We start from the raw sequence: 14,835 nt of genomic DNA, 5'->3' as shown, positions 1-14,835 counted from the left end.
GACAACAATCTTGTTTGCGTCTTTCCGGTCAGTCACGACAACTCGTAATTTGTTTGGTCTAACCTTCGAAATTTCCGAAACGGAGGTATACCTTGCCAGATCTTTCGCGATCTGCATGACTCTCAACGCTTTTCCATTAGGCTTAGGCCTGAAGAAAACAACCCAGGGACCAATTCCGGGCGCATCTTCTGGATAGACCTTCACACGCGGGGTGGGAATAACAGGGGAGGAAGGACGGGGACGGGGATTGAGAGTGATCAGGGACAGTAGGGTGGGAAGGTGAAGGTTGAGAAGGAGCGAGGAGAACAGAGGGAGAAGACGAGGTTGAAGGTAAAGTGGAATCGTTAAGGGCAGATGGGAGATTTGCTAGTTTTTTGGAGGGAGGCTTGGTAGGGTTAGCTGACTCGTCCCCAGAAGAAGTATCTTCCGTATTTGGTACGCGTTTGAGTGACTTTTTTTTATCACTTAGGAGGGAACTGGAGTCAGAGACCTCCATATCCGAAGGTCCCCCACTCTCTGCCATTTTAAAATTTGCACTTATATTCTAAGTATTTTTTGTTTTTTGAACAATATTTCACAATAAAATAATTCACAAAAACAAAAAAAAAACTTATAATTAATAAATATTTTCTCTGAGTATATTTAATCTTATTCACCTATGAACGCACTCCAGTGCAGATGAACGGGAGCGCGCTGAAAGCTCGTTAGTGGTGAGAATGTGCTTACGACACCACTACACACAGTCGTCGGTAAAAGCTTACCCGCACTGGTACTGTTGGCACGATGATTCGGCGAAAACTCCAATGTCGGCGAAGCAGCGACAACATAAAAACCAATCCTTGGTTTTCCGATGATGAAAGCCTCTATCCGCCTTCATTCAGGGTACTCCACTCACTATCCAGATAGCGAAATGAACTCTTCAGCGGCGAAAAAAAACAACAATCACGCGGTAACCGATAACGAAACTTAGACGCGACTTTCCTTCGTCTGGTTACTTCGGGCAATCGGCGAAGAATGATTTTCAAAGTTCTGTCCCAGTTGAAACGAAAAGACACATGACACAGGCTCGAATTTTTTAAACATTTAAATTTATTAAACAAATTTTTCACTCCAGTTTTCATTTTGGATATCAATCTGGATAACGGGATCATTCAATAAAATTGAATTAACATAATTATGGAAACATCCGACGCATATCGATACATGGTTGAATTTGTACTGAATGAACATTTCACAAACGAAAACAATGACGCCGATCAGTACTTTTAGCCCATTGAAACATTTCAGGAAATATGTTTATCGATTCGTGTTACTTTTACCTGAATTTATTCCATTATTTTTGAATAAACTTGTGGAAAAGCAATGTTTAAAACAATTTCCCTTATGAAATATGCATGCCTTCATTCGCCCGATATTTTTGGGCGGTCTTTCAACTCGGTATTATTCTTGCATTTTTTTGACTTTTAGCATAACTTTGTACAGGTTTCGAGCACAAAATTCAGAAGAATTTTAATTCGGAGATAAAGTAAGTCTAACATAGAAACAATAAAATAAACATTGATAGGAGACCTGCGGGTAAGACGGACAGTGGGGGTATTATGGACAGGTGGTTGATTTGTATAGTTGCATTATGAATTTCAAATTTCTATTGATGCGAACCTCTTCTACATGCTATTCTAGAATATTTAAACCGTCTTATGATAATGATTACTGATCAAAAGTGGAATAGGGAAACACAAACCGAAAATCAAACTTGACTCCGCGTGTGGATGTAATTTTCGCGGCTTCGATATTAAGCATTTTGAGTGATTTAATTGCAAAATTGAATTCGCTGATGGTTATATTTCGGTTTGTGAGTTGACAGAGAAGCGATATTTGCTATGTACGGAGAAGTAAATTCTTTCGTAAATGGTAAATTTAAATTATTGAAATAATTGCAGTGGTTGGGTTGAAATGGACAGTCACATCCATAATCACATCCAATGCATGGTGGAAAGTTAAGGGAATAATATTGAACTCTTTTATATTGCTTTCTCTTTTTGTTCTATTTCAGTTACTGGACACACAAAAACTGAGAGAGAGAGAGAGAGAGAGAGCGAAATTATTTCTATCGCGAGTAATAAACTTCTACGCTCCGTATATTATGAACTTGTCCATATTCCCCCACTACATGTCCATTATACCCGCATCGATAAAAATGTTCTACTTTTCGGCTTGTTTTAATTTCAGTGAAAAACACGAAAAAACACATTTTTATAAAACATTTGGCCAATTATTTCGAAAACCAGTATATTGAACTGTAAGAAACTGCTTTTAAGTTTTGGAAAACATGAGTTTCCAAAAATACAATTGAAGTTTTCCTTAACGTGTCCGTCTTACCCCCCCCCCCCCTCTCCCCTACTAGAGATGAAACGGATATCCGGCCTTTCCGGCCAATATTTGCTATTCGGCCGGATATCGAATATTGGAAAAATACCACAATTTCTCATTAACATAACATAAATCCCAAAAGGTGTGTCGTGAGTTTCGTGTATAAGGTTTGATTCAGTTTCGTCTTGTTTCATTTACAGGTCATGAAGCCGACGATGAGCCGTTACTCTCCGAAGATTCGTCGCAAGATATTTTATACACAGACAAACCTTTTTTGTGAGGGGGTTAGGGACCGCTAAAAAAAAATCGGATAAAAAATCGTGCAAGACTTCACCAGTAGCTAAATAAAGTAAATCGTGTTTTAAAGAAAAACTTTTTTTGTGCGGTAGATAGCGACCGCGTAAAAAAAGTTTCCCCCAAGAAAATAACTCAAATCCACGCCGTTCACCGTTCGATTTCTATTTGCTTCCCCGCTTTGCGATGGGACAGTTTGCCTTTTCGGTTGCGCGTGGCTGTGATGTGCTTTCAGTTGCATGTCGAAACAGTTGCATGTTCTTTTCATCTACCGCACAAAAAAATCGCACAAAAACAGGTTTCGTTATCAGAGAAAAAAAAACGGTGAAGATTCCCTGCTGAAAAGTTAATACTCTATTAAAAGATATCCCTTCGAAACGGAAAATTTATTCAAAGTTCATTATTTTTATATAAAAATGTGTTTATTTCTTCTAAAATGTAATTCTTTATTCGCTTTATGCACACATGCAGGGTCTTCCAGTTTCGTATTCGCAAATAAAAAGTCGAATAACCGGCTAGCCGCAGGGTTTGGAAATATCGAGCTTATTAAGTAATATTGAAAATACATTTTTATCACTGTAACGCGTTTATTTTGCTTGGCGATACTGTGTTCATTCATATTCATACTGTTCTATCTGAGCTTCCTCAAAAAATCGAATCATGAGAATTCATTCACATTTATTCATTGCCATAGAATTGTCAGGATTGTTGTTACTGTTCATTTTCAATATCCTGAAAAGTGTGTGATTTTCTCATTGAGAGAATGCTTTGTTTTTTCATAACGCAGTTGTTCCTGAAATTACTCCGAAATGGCAACGCAAATGAGTATTCAAGCAACAACACTGCAACACTCGGAATTATCTAACGAATACGATCTGCTGGAGGAGTTGATCCGAATTTCGAGTGGCCAATGGGCCATTGTAGGATCGATTGCATAGATATTTCCATCGTTAAATTAAAATAAAATCGGTTTGTATGTAATTTAGTTGTTTCGCAAATACTTGTGTGAACTGTTTGAAAAAGCCTCTTCCTCGGCTTACACTGTCAATTCCTTCACACTTCGCAACGCTAACGCTATCCTAACTTGCTGTCACTATTATGAATTTTCAGCACTTCCTTATCTTCCTCAAAAAATTTTACCGTTTCGTCAGTTGTCTGAGAACGATGTTGGTATTGAATGAACTGGTATATTCGGTATATTAATATCAATGAATGACAAAGGGATATTTTGCATTCCGTGAACGCAGAGCAGAACGGAAAAGATAATGAACGAAAGTGAATAAATCAACTGTCAGTGGCTTGCTGTGATTGTGAGGCTTGGCGTTGGTTCATTTTCGGTATCCCGAATGCAATGGTATAATGATCGAATGTGGTCTGAAATTCAGCTGAAATGATTGATATGAAACTGATAATTCCAAGCACTGGCTAGCGGTTATCCGGCTATCCAGCCTTGAAGCTTGCCGGATATGCGGTATCCGGCCAAACTACTATCCGTTTCACCACTAATTGATACCAATTTCACTTCAATTTCTCTCTTCAAACCTCTACTCAAAACTGATCATGTTTGTCTACGAAAATGATTTTAAATAGGCATAAGAAACGTTTATAAATATTGTTGGGTGATAGAAAATTAGTTTTAGCGCATTTTTGAGTAATTATGAACAGTTTTGCATCAATAAAAAAATATTTATTTGAATATTAATACAATTATAACTTTACTAATATTTGTTGAATTGAATATTGTATTAAAAAAATAAAAAAAACTCACATTCGCAGGATCCTCCAGTGGCGATTCGATCATTGCCTGACGCAGGAACACATTGCCCCGACAAGCCCGCCATAACATCCGCTCGAACGCTGGAAGGCGCTCGCGTAAGATAACACCGGCGACGAAGCTGTTAACGATGAGTCATAAAACATGGATAAGCACATTAGTAACATTTGCGATAAATTTGTAACGCCCTTTGAACACATGAACTGTTAAAAACTATTCGAAAACAAAATATTAGCAGTGATCGAATCTCATTTTAAGCTACGTACATGGATGAAATGTCCGTCAATTGATCATTTCCATAGCTATGGAACTGTTGGTTGTTTATGTAAGCCAAATAATGAATGAACAATTTCGTATGATCGTCGTTTGAGTTGTGGTGAAACTGACGCTTTGCTTACTTGCTGTTTGTTCGGACGATTACTCTCTTGCATTATAAAATATGGGTAAAACCCATTAATTTCAGAGATATCATTAGCATGTTATTCTTCAACAACAGAAATCAACATCAACTCAAATGATTTAATGAATGATCTATACAGCAGTTAAAACATAATTTCGCTTTTAAATTTTCATTGTAATATATTGCTAGGTAATAATTTTTAAAAATGCACCTCATTTACTCGGGTAATGTATGACATGGCAATGGCTGAATCAAACAAAAAAGATGAAACTCGTTAAACACAACTACTACAAATTTGCTAGCAATCGAAACAGAAGAAAGAGTATTAAACAAGTGATTGTAAGAAATTTCAAAATGTTCGAACGAAAGTTTGCAAGACTACAGTTTTTGTTGGAAAAGCGGTGAAGGCATACACAAAAAGATAAAAAGCCAAATGCTACAATTTATGCAAAACTCCAGACGGGGTACATTTTCAACACTGTGATGAAACGTACAAAAATGAAACATAAAACAACGGATCCACTAGATTTTTTTTTGTTCTAGTTTTTTTTCTTGTATTCGTAATGCACAACGTTACTTCGAAACGATTAGTATTTGTGTTTAGTAATTTGCTACTGACCATGGGAGGTACTCTTCTGGTTCTTGTGACTTTTCCAGAAAACTGCGGTTGAAAATTAGTGGTTTGTTTGTTAATGGAAAGATTTTCTCCTTAATCGCAGAGTAGAATAAATAGTGTGTGAATATAAGTATTAGAAGGCATATAGAACTATCGTAACCAATATTAGGGTGATACAGCTTACTAACAAAACGATCACACTTCCCATTGTTTCGGTTTGTTCTGTTTTGCTAGTATCCATATGATTTTAGATTATTAGAAATAGGAAGAAGAATAATGAAAGCACCAAAAGGATCCTAGGAAAAAAAATGCAATAACTCAAAAAAGGTAGAGTTTTGAGAAGAAAGGATAAACAAAAAGGAAATCGAACTAACAAACCTACCCCAATTGCACGGGACCCATTGCTTTGCCGGTGCGTGATTCGTCGGTGATCAACGCTCGAGTCATCGATTCAGTGGTATGCATACCACCCTCTTGCTGCTCGTGTTTGGGTTCATGAGTTCATTTGGGTTTATCGATGGTCGGAATGTTTGTATATGTAGAACAAAAAAATAAGTAGGACACAAAGTCAAAAACGACAATACACATATAGTACAGTTATTATCACGACGGCAAAATATCATAAGAGTGAGCTTCCGGATAGCTTTTGTAGCCAATCGATGAAATTTAGATGATGATTGGGAAAGCTACAAAAAAGGTTTATTTCAAGATAATACGATTGGTGAGATAAATTTAGAAAATAATGTAAAAATGCGTAGATTTTTTTGTAAAAGTCAAAAATCATACGGGAGAATGATTCAGAAAGAATGTGTATCTCGCAAAGAACATACCATTATTTAAAATACGTGTTTTGTAGTCAATTTCATTATACAAATTTGGAGAGCAAATAAATTAGACCGACTACCAATGATGCGTGTAAGTTTGTTTAGTTAATTGTGTTACACTTAGATTTATTATTAAAGTTGTGTTATTATTATAGAGTAAGACAACAATCAAAATTATGCTATAAAACCATAAGTGCATCTACACAGGTACATTGCATGGTGCTGCAAGGAAACAGAACAATTAGTGCTAAAGTGGATAAAAAAGCGATTATGTATGAGAATATAATTATGACTTAACCAGGTTTTTGATATGGGTGCAACCGTTTTAGTTTCCTTAATATTCTTCTATACTAGTTGGCGTTTGAACATTTATTTTTAGCTAAGTGTTACTTAATATTCTATAAATATTTATATAAAACGAGATGACCGCTCTTTCCAACTCGCAGATCGTCCTTTTTGGTTTCTATGTGCTTCCACAAATTCACATTCCGATTTCGTACGACCATTATTAAAATATTTATACGTTCCTGGTTTCGTCACTCGGGATCCAGAATTACTACTGATTTTACAGCAGCACCCGTAGTGGTGGATTCTGTAATGTTTTGACATAAAGTTATCTTGAAAGTGTTCCTCTTTCAGTTGTGAAAATTTCTTTTAATTTTTCAAAACCATCTACCATGTACAACGTCCTCAAACGAATCCAGAAAAAATGAATTGTCGTTAGAATAGATCAAAGTACGTGTCGTCGCGGAATTTACAAACTAAAGATGGGCAAACCGTTCACGAACGGTACGAACGAACTAGTTCGCCGAAAAGAGTGAACGAACGGTCGTTCTTTTTCAAAGAACGGTAGTTCTCCCCACGAACTGATTGCGAGCGAACGGTTTGCGAGTGAACTGTTTGAGAGTGAACTGCTTGTGAACGAACTGGTTCAGAACGAACTGTTTGCGAGTGAACTGTATGGGAAAGAACTGGTTGAGAGTGAACTGTTTGGGAACGAACTGTTTGAGAACGAAGTGTTTGCGGGCGAACTGTTTACGAACGAACTAGTGCAGCTGAACTGATTTGCGCTGGACGGAATTGATAAATATAACGAGAACGCTTATAATGAAAATAAAACGATATTGTCTTGATGAGCAAAATGCATCTAACGCAGGGTTTATTTTGTTAATGTATACTCAATTTTGTGTTAAAAATTAAATTAGATTTTCGTAGTTTTAAAAGCAAAACTATATATTTTCAATTTCATGTATTCTTTCAAATCCGCGTAACATTCATATATTTCCTGATTATCCGAAAAAAATCTGGGGGAAGCTGGGGCGATTCATGGATTAGGTAAACATAAAATCTCATAGTGAGGGTAAAGTTTTTTCGTTGCTTTCAATTCATTGTTTGGCCTATTGCGTGTACGTGTTATCGTGATTGTTCGTATGATTGATTGTTAGTGAAAATCGCTGCTGTTTTTTCCCCTGAAAGAACATTATGAAATATGATCTTACATGGAACCTATGTGTTGCCCAAAAAGAGAATATGAAAAATTGCACATATTTTGTGCACATCAAATTATTACATAAACTTTTGTCGACGCCTAAATGGCGTAACTGTATAATTTACAATTTATGGAAATCGTAAACATGTAACATTTGTTTATTGATTCATGCAATATAAAATTGTTTGTAATTTTTAACTGAGTTAAACGACTGAGACTGAGATGTGCCGTAAAAGATTTGAAAAAGGGAATACAGTTCAGCTATCTTGAAGGGGTCTCAAATACAAGTACATAATGAGACTTTTTCATTTTGATTTGGATCTTGGAACTTCATGAAACTGTTAAGATTTAAACGAAATGTTTCATCTTGCAATGTTTCGGTTCTCTTCTTTGCGTTTTCCAAAATTTTCTCCGTTTTACCTCCAGAGATTTCCGTAGCCGTTTCATTAACTTTGATTCATATGACGACAAAGAGAATAAGAATTTCTAACTAGTTGAATTAACTAGATCCCATCCTTTCAAAGTGACTATACTTCATAAACTTGTCGCATAGCATAACCGTTTACTCCTACATTTTTTTCAGGAAAACATTCGCTCTAAATGGAAAAACTCTTCCAACGTGGGGGTTCCCACGCGAGAGACAGAAGACCATTTTTGACAAAATTTTCCTCAAACCTGTCCTTTCCAAAAATGCTCCAGTCGTTAATTTTTAGAATCATAGTCAGCAAATTTGTCTATGTTGCTAGCAGTATTGTTTCAGTGATAAGTCTGCTGGAGCTACACTGATACGACCGAAAAAGTCAAATACCAAAATAGTCAATAGTCGAAAGCTTCTCGAATCGTTTTCCCTCCAATTTTTTTTTCGGAATCAATGATGGAAAGATCCAGGATACATCAACGCTTCATAAGCTTTGAAACCGGTGCTTCGCATCTCAGACGAAATTTCAAGATTTGTCTGTCAAGATTTTAACGAGTTTTTTTGAATTCATCAATCCTTTGGTGAATCGTGTAAAATATGCAATTCGAAGCTTCATGAGTTTTTCATCTCCATTATGAAAGCCCAGTTGCAGCTCGCGTAATATGACCAATTCACGTAAAAACAGCGCGAACGTAAAAGCCGTCTACTTTTCAAACAACATATACTGAAAAACCTGCAGAGAGTCAAACTAGTCAAATACAAAAATTTTGGTATCATTAGCTCTCTAATTACTGCAACAATCAAAATTCTAATTGACGGAATTATATTTATGCCAGATTGGTGACGAGATTTCCTGATTTTCCCTGACATGGTTTGAATTCGCTCATTTTCAAGGATTTTCAAGCTAGTCGACACCTTGATATAGGTCATACACCCATGCCTCGCTTTACGGCCTAGATACGTTCCACGAAATTCGGCCGTAGAGCGGAAAGCCGTATAAGGAATCAATTATTCTAATATAAATTTATACAAATTCAATCAGGTCAGTTCCAAATTTGTTAAATATGTAATATGGTTTATCATTCAAAATGCATTTTATCCTTTTATTTTTATTTCATTTGAATCAAAAATTAAATTCATTTAAATTAAAAATACATACATAACATAAACATACAATACATACAACATACATACATAAAAACCAACAATAATCTATAAACAAAAATGAAACGACTTCATGTTACATGGAATATGTGTATGTATACATACCTAATTTGTATGTTGCTAAAGTTATTGTCTCGCAAATATTTTTTTCACTTCTGTACAAAAGTGATTTTCGAACCAATCCTCAATTTTTTATTTTAGATTTTAGGCCGTAAATCGAAAACGTGCCTGTATTGAAGAGGGCCGTTATAGCGAAATGCCGTATAAAGAGCGGCAGTATAGCGAGGTATGGTTGTACACAGCATATTTCAGACAAATATTTGAAGTAATTCTCGAAAAGGATACATTGCTACGTGCCGGAGCGTGTCTTGGCTTGGCTGCAGTGTCGACGTCTGGTGGTGAAATTCATTTAGGGGTCAAATCAATCTCTATTGGATTACCAGACACGAAAGCACCCGTGGCACCCGTGGCCGAGTGGTTAGCGTCTCATATTATCATGCCGGGTGTTCGGAATCGATTCCCGTTCTGGCCGGGGGATTTTTAGTCAGAGAAATTTCCTTCGACTTGCACTGTGGTCACGCGTATTCTAGAGCTTGCCCATCGGAATACATTCAAGGCGTGTTATTTGGCTTAAGAAATCTCAACTAATATTAATAGATGTCGCTAGTTAATGTATACGTTGAAACGGCAAAAGTTCCACAGGGAACGTTAACCGCCATTCAAGAAGAAGAAGACACGAAGGCGAAACTAAATGTCATTTTAATATTTTAAACATGGCGTCCATTTCCTATTTCACTGAAACTTTTCATTATAATATAAAACATTATCAAACACATTTTTCATTGATTATTTTTATACGTGTTTCTTTTCCTGATCGAATGCATATTTGATGCGGAAAATTTCATTTTCATTCATAATTAATATTTTAAAACTGTGATCATTCCACCTGAAAATCCATTATTGTCATTATCGCATCCCTAATTCGAAGATCGAAGCTTAATAATGTTCAAGCTATAACACCAAGAAGAAATATAACGCTTGCGATGCTTGCTTATTATACTCATGCGCGCCGTATTATTCTCGCGTAGGAAAGGGTATGAATCATGACTCAACCATCTTGAACTGATTCTTCAAAATCAGTTCAAAAAGTATCCCGGTTTGAATCGCACTCTATCTAATTCCAAGTCCAATTTGGGTTTCCACATTTAATTTACGCTTTGGTCTATCATGTGTTTCTTATTACTATTTTTCCATGCGTTTCCATGTTTGCATTTTAACACATATTTTCTTTTTCTATTCACAAAATTGATGAATGATAGACTAGTCATAATCAATTAAAACATTGATGAAACCAACGAAGCGAAAATTGTAAAATTAATTGTAAACTACATCGATGAGGGTACGAAAAATGATAAAGGTTAGCCTAAATGAGTGCATTTTTAAAATTATCTCCTCCTGGTTACAAATATATCACGCTTACAAAATCAACCTGTTCTGAGATTAGAGTTAGAAGTTTGAACAACACAAAAATACATAAAAACAGGCACACATACAGTATTCTTGCAATGATTACGGGGCTTGCCTTAACTGACGGCTGTAATTTGGGTTGAACTCGGGAAATCTCTCATAGCGTTTCTTCGAAACAATAAAGAACAGCGTAATAAAAAAAGACTTTAAAAATAAGAAAACGATATCTAATTTAAAAGCAATTCTGAAACCGTGTGTGGTGTGCATAAAAACAAGTAATGAACTGATTTGCAGACATATACAGAGGATCAAACGGAAAACATGTCATTATTAGATTTACATAAACCAAAAACTGCTCCATCAGATATTCGGAACAACACTGCTAACAATTGCTGAATGCGTGTTTTGGGAAACGATACAGTAAGTAAACAAGTGGTTCATATTTACCCTAGTTTTAGGTTTTGTCCCTGTGCCCCGGCACCACCAGCTCGAATGCCCTCCTCACCGAGTAGATTAACCCGTTCCTCTTCCCTGTTCGAATCCGCCATCTGTTGATAGCGGTTTCTTGACTTATTAGGTACGTGGATTGCGGGCGCTGCCTGTGACTCGAGTGTTTGCGTGTAGCGTTTTTTGCGTTTGTTTGTTTTGATTAGAAACATTTTTTGATCACAACACAACCGGAAGCAGGATTTGCACATGAAATGGGACAACGACGACGATGATGACGATGGTAATTTCAATTTTGTTTTGAAGATCAACCAACCACCGCCAACCGAAACAAATTTAGAACGATTAGTTGCTTCGAAGGTACAATCTTAATAGCCTAGAACTTTATGATGAATTGAAATATGGCATCTATATGGTTAACAATGTTCTGTTTCGAATGACTAAGTGTCAAAGACTGAATGTCCATGGAATTGGAAGAGGCAATGCGAAGTAGTCATGATGATGTTTCCAAATTGCAAATGAGATTGATGTTTCAAACATTACGGTTTTTATGAACCCATACTGTATTTCGAAGCTTTATATTTTTTGCCAGAATGGCTTAAGTGTGCTTTCCAGCAGATGAACTTTAGCTCAAGAACGTGCAGTAATGCTCGTATCCTTGTTCAAAACTAATACGAGCTTCGTTGTGGAACCATCCATATATGGTTCAGAACAAAAATCCACAAGAACATTAGAAACAAGCACGAAACAAGCCATTGAATGATGGAAAACTGATGGAGCCATCGTTTTTCAGTTGAAATTGTTCTCAAAGCCTGGCGATTTTCGCATGAAGGCGAATGAACATGATTGCGGATTGATAAAGGGAAGCGGAAAAAAATAGTTTGCGTGCGAATGTTGCAACCGCACTGCACCGGACATAATTAAAGTGAATAGTCGATTTTTCCTAATTAAGTTGTGGCTCCAAAATCCGTTTCTTACAATAACTTCCAATCTAGCCGCTACTTGAAACCAACGGTTAAAATACAAAGCAACATCAGCAATATCAAACGCATCATGAGCTGAAACGGACCTCCACCATCACCAACAATCCGACACCGAATAACGTTGGCGCGGAGACTGTCTGACGCTTGTTAAAATAAATGAAGAAAAGGCAATAGATAAGCGTTTCAAACAAGCACGAATGTTATGATTGATGATGATCGCACAAATCAAATGAGTGACGCTATCTCTTCTGGTAAATATGGTTTTACCTGCGCAACCACCGGTGACCCGAGATGGGAAAAGTATTATACAATACCTCGCTACAAGGAAATGTGACAAACAATGTTATGGGTTGAAGGATCAGTCGCGTGCATTCTCGGTATAAGGGGGTTAGTTCCGTTATGAATCACTTCTTAATCTCTATCCGCTCGGTTTGTGTTGATCCGAAACACTTCGTGCAAACATCAGGCATTCAGCAGGCAGCAGCGTTAGTACATATTTTGCATCATTGGTTTTGCGTGTGGATCAATATTATGTTAACAGTTTGACAAGCAGGTTAAGAATTTTAGTGATTAGAGACTTGAATTGGTTAATAAGATTTTGGGCTCGATAATTATTCATCACTATAGAATCCATTGTTGACCAAGTGGTTTTTTTTTGTATGGTGATGAATAATCATCGAACCAATATTATTAGTAACAAAAAGCATGCAATATCTGACACAGTTTGAAAACCGAATTTTGAACGCATATTATTCACCTGCACATTCCAAAGGAAATTGTTGCGAATGCATGTTATTTAAATAATGGTACCTTTTTCGAAAACTGAACAATATAAAACTTAGGGCCATATAATGAGAAAATAAACATGTAAAAAAAAAGTTGTTCAGGAAAACGAGGGGCGATACGGATTCACACGATTGGTTTTTATATACAGGGAAAATGAACTATCAAAGAATGTTGGAAATGGTTTTGAAACAGGTTGTGCTCACCTCATCGAAGAAGACCTGGGTCTTACGCAATATATGCTTCAGCTCAGTCAACTCCAAAAAGTTGCGCTTCAGAGCTTCGGCATTTTGGTTCACCTCGCGCAGCTCATTCTCCAACTTCTCGAAAGTAGCCTCCAAATCGATCATTTCTCTTGGCTGAGGAGCTTCGGGACTCTCTCCCGTATCCAGCATCGGGATACCATCCTTCTTGATCTCCTTCTCGAGATAGCGCAGCTTGCGTTCCATCTCATCACAACGACGCACTTCATTTACAAATTTACGCTGGAATGCATTCACATCGGGATTGAGCTGCAATGATAGGGCAGAGGTTTACGATTAACAACTGTAGCGTTTAGATGTTGATAGAACCTACATCTCGGAATTGAACCAACCCAAGTTCTCCCAGCTCAGAGACACAAGCATATGCGGCCTCGCTCTGGAGAAAGAGCTGACACAAGGTCATCTCTTCACTGCGAAACAGTGAACCCATGGCTGACTGTGGCAACTATCTATGTGTTTGATACGTTGTGGGAGATCCTAGAGTGAAGAAATGGAATAGATTATTAATATTAAATTGATGCAAAAACTTATTACATGTTCGGAATCTGATGATTATTTCAATATTTCAATCGAAGCGCGATTTGTTGCAATAGTCCCTATATGTTCATAGCTGTAATATACATTTGACAACCGAAATTAGATAACACAGACGCTCATTCTAGTTCTCATATATATCTTATCTCACACTACAATATAGCCGATACTGCCGAATTCTCTGCAGTAATCTTCATTCAGATTGTATGCATGATTATATTTGTGCAAAACTGCATTGCAGTCAGAAAATTCGTAGTAAATTGAAGCCGCGTTATCAGCTCGGCTTGTACTGAATAAAAAGACCAACAAAGTGTATCCACATTGTCAGCGAATCATATATAATCCTCTCTCCTTTCCTAAAACTCCTAGACAAGTTTCGGTTTTTCAAGTAACCATTTCTTGGGAATGAAACCGCAAAACAAGAGACAAACTAAAAGTATGAGTGTTCTGCAAACTTCGGGAATTTTTTCAACCATCGGGGATTGACACCAATTTTCCTGGAGGAATTTCGCCCATTCAACGTGGTATTGCTTACGGCATTATAGTAAATATTTAGTTGAGATTTCGTTGCTGAATATCTTACCAGGATTTTTTTTAAATACTAATGTAAATGTGCAAATCGGAAGGAGTTTCTTTAATGAAAACGAAAAACCGCCAAAGACGGTTGAATTTGAAGGATGAAGCTCCAGACACCTCTGGAAGTATTGCTTTGGATATTTTTTTACTAATTTATTTGAGTCTTTTAGTTTTCTTTAATCAGGTGCGCCTTACTCTTGAACCCTTTATTGAATACATAGAACAGGCGTTACCACTTGTTTGCTAATTCTAATTTCAAGCATCCCAATTTCAGATCCAGTTCATTTTCGATAACTTTCAGATTATTTGTTTCATCATTTCTATATGCAGGTATTTGTGTTGCCAGTTCCAACATCGTGAGTCTTCAAATTAAAAAAAATTATTTCTAAGCTCGTGTAGAAGTTGTGTACCCCCAGGTTTTTTTAACGCGGTC

The 14,835-nt window shown here is 36.8% G+C and overlaps 1 protein-coding gene across 8 annotated transcripts in view; it reads right to left on the bottom strand.

The window, feature by feature from the left end:
* Positions 1-14,835, bottom strand: part of LOC129779628 (V-type proton ATPase 116 kDa subunit a 1) — a 42,599-nt gene that overhangs the window by 19,269 nt on the left and 8,495 nt on the right. For 2 of the 8 annotated variants that reach the window (XM_055787249.1, XM_055787327.1), the window contains exons 2-5: positions 13,606-13,769; positions 13,236-13,541; positions 11,264-11,415; positions 4,433-4,559 (exon numbers count right to left, since the gene is read on the bottom strand). In XM_055787249.1, coding sequence (XP_055643224.1) covers positions 4,433-4,559; positions 11,264-11,415; positions 13,236-13,541; positions 13,606-13,722 — 702 coding nt within the window. In that variant the 5' untranslated portion in view covers positions 13,723-13,769. Of the gene's footprint in view, positions 1-4,432; positions 4,560-5,457; positions 5,500-5,836; positions 5,932-10,931; positions 11,021-11,263; positions 11,416-12,513; positions 13,204-13,235; positions 13,542-13,605; positions 13,770-14,835 lie in introns of those variants that run through there. The other 6 variants (XM_055787388.1, XM_055787470.1, XM_055787614.1 and 3 more) reach the window with 6 other exon arrangements.

This window comes from Toxorhynchites rutilus, chromosome 1 (assembly GCF_029784135.1).
Source record: "Toxorhynchites rutilus septentrionalis strain SRP chromosome 1, ASM2978413v1, whole genome shotgun sequence".
In the NCBI taxonomy this organism is placed as follows: Eukaryota; Metazoa; Arthropoda; class Insecta; order Diptera; family Culicidae; genus Toxorhynchites; species Toxorhynchites rutilus.
This window is presented reverse-complemented; position numbering and strand designations above follow the sequence as displayed.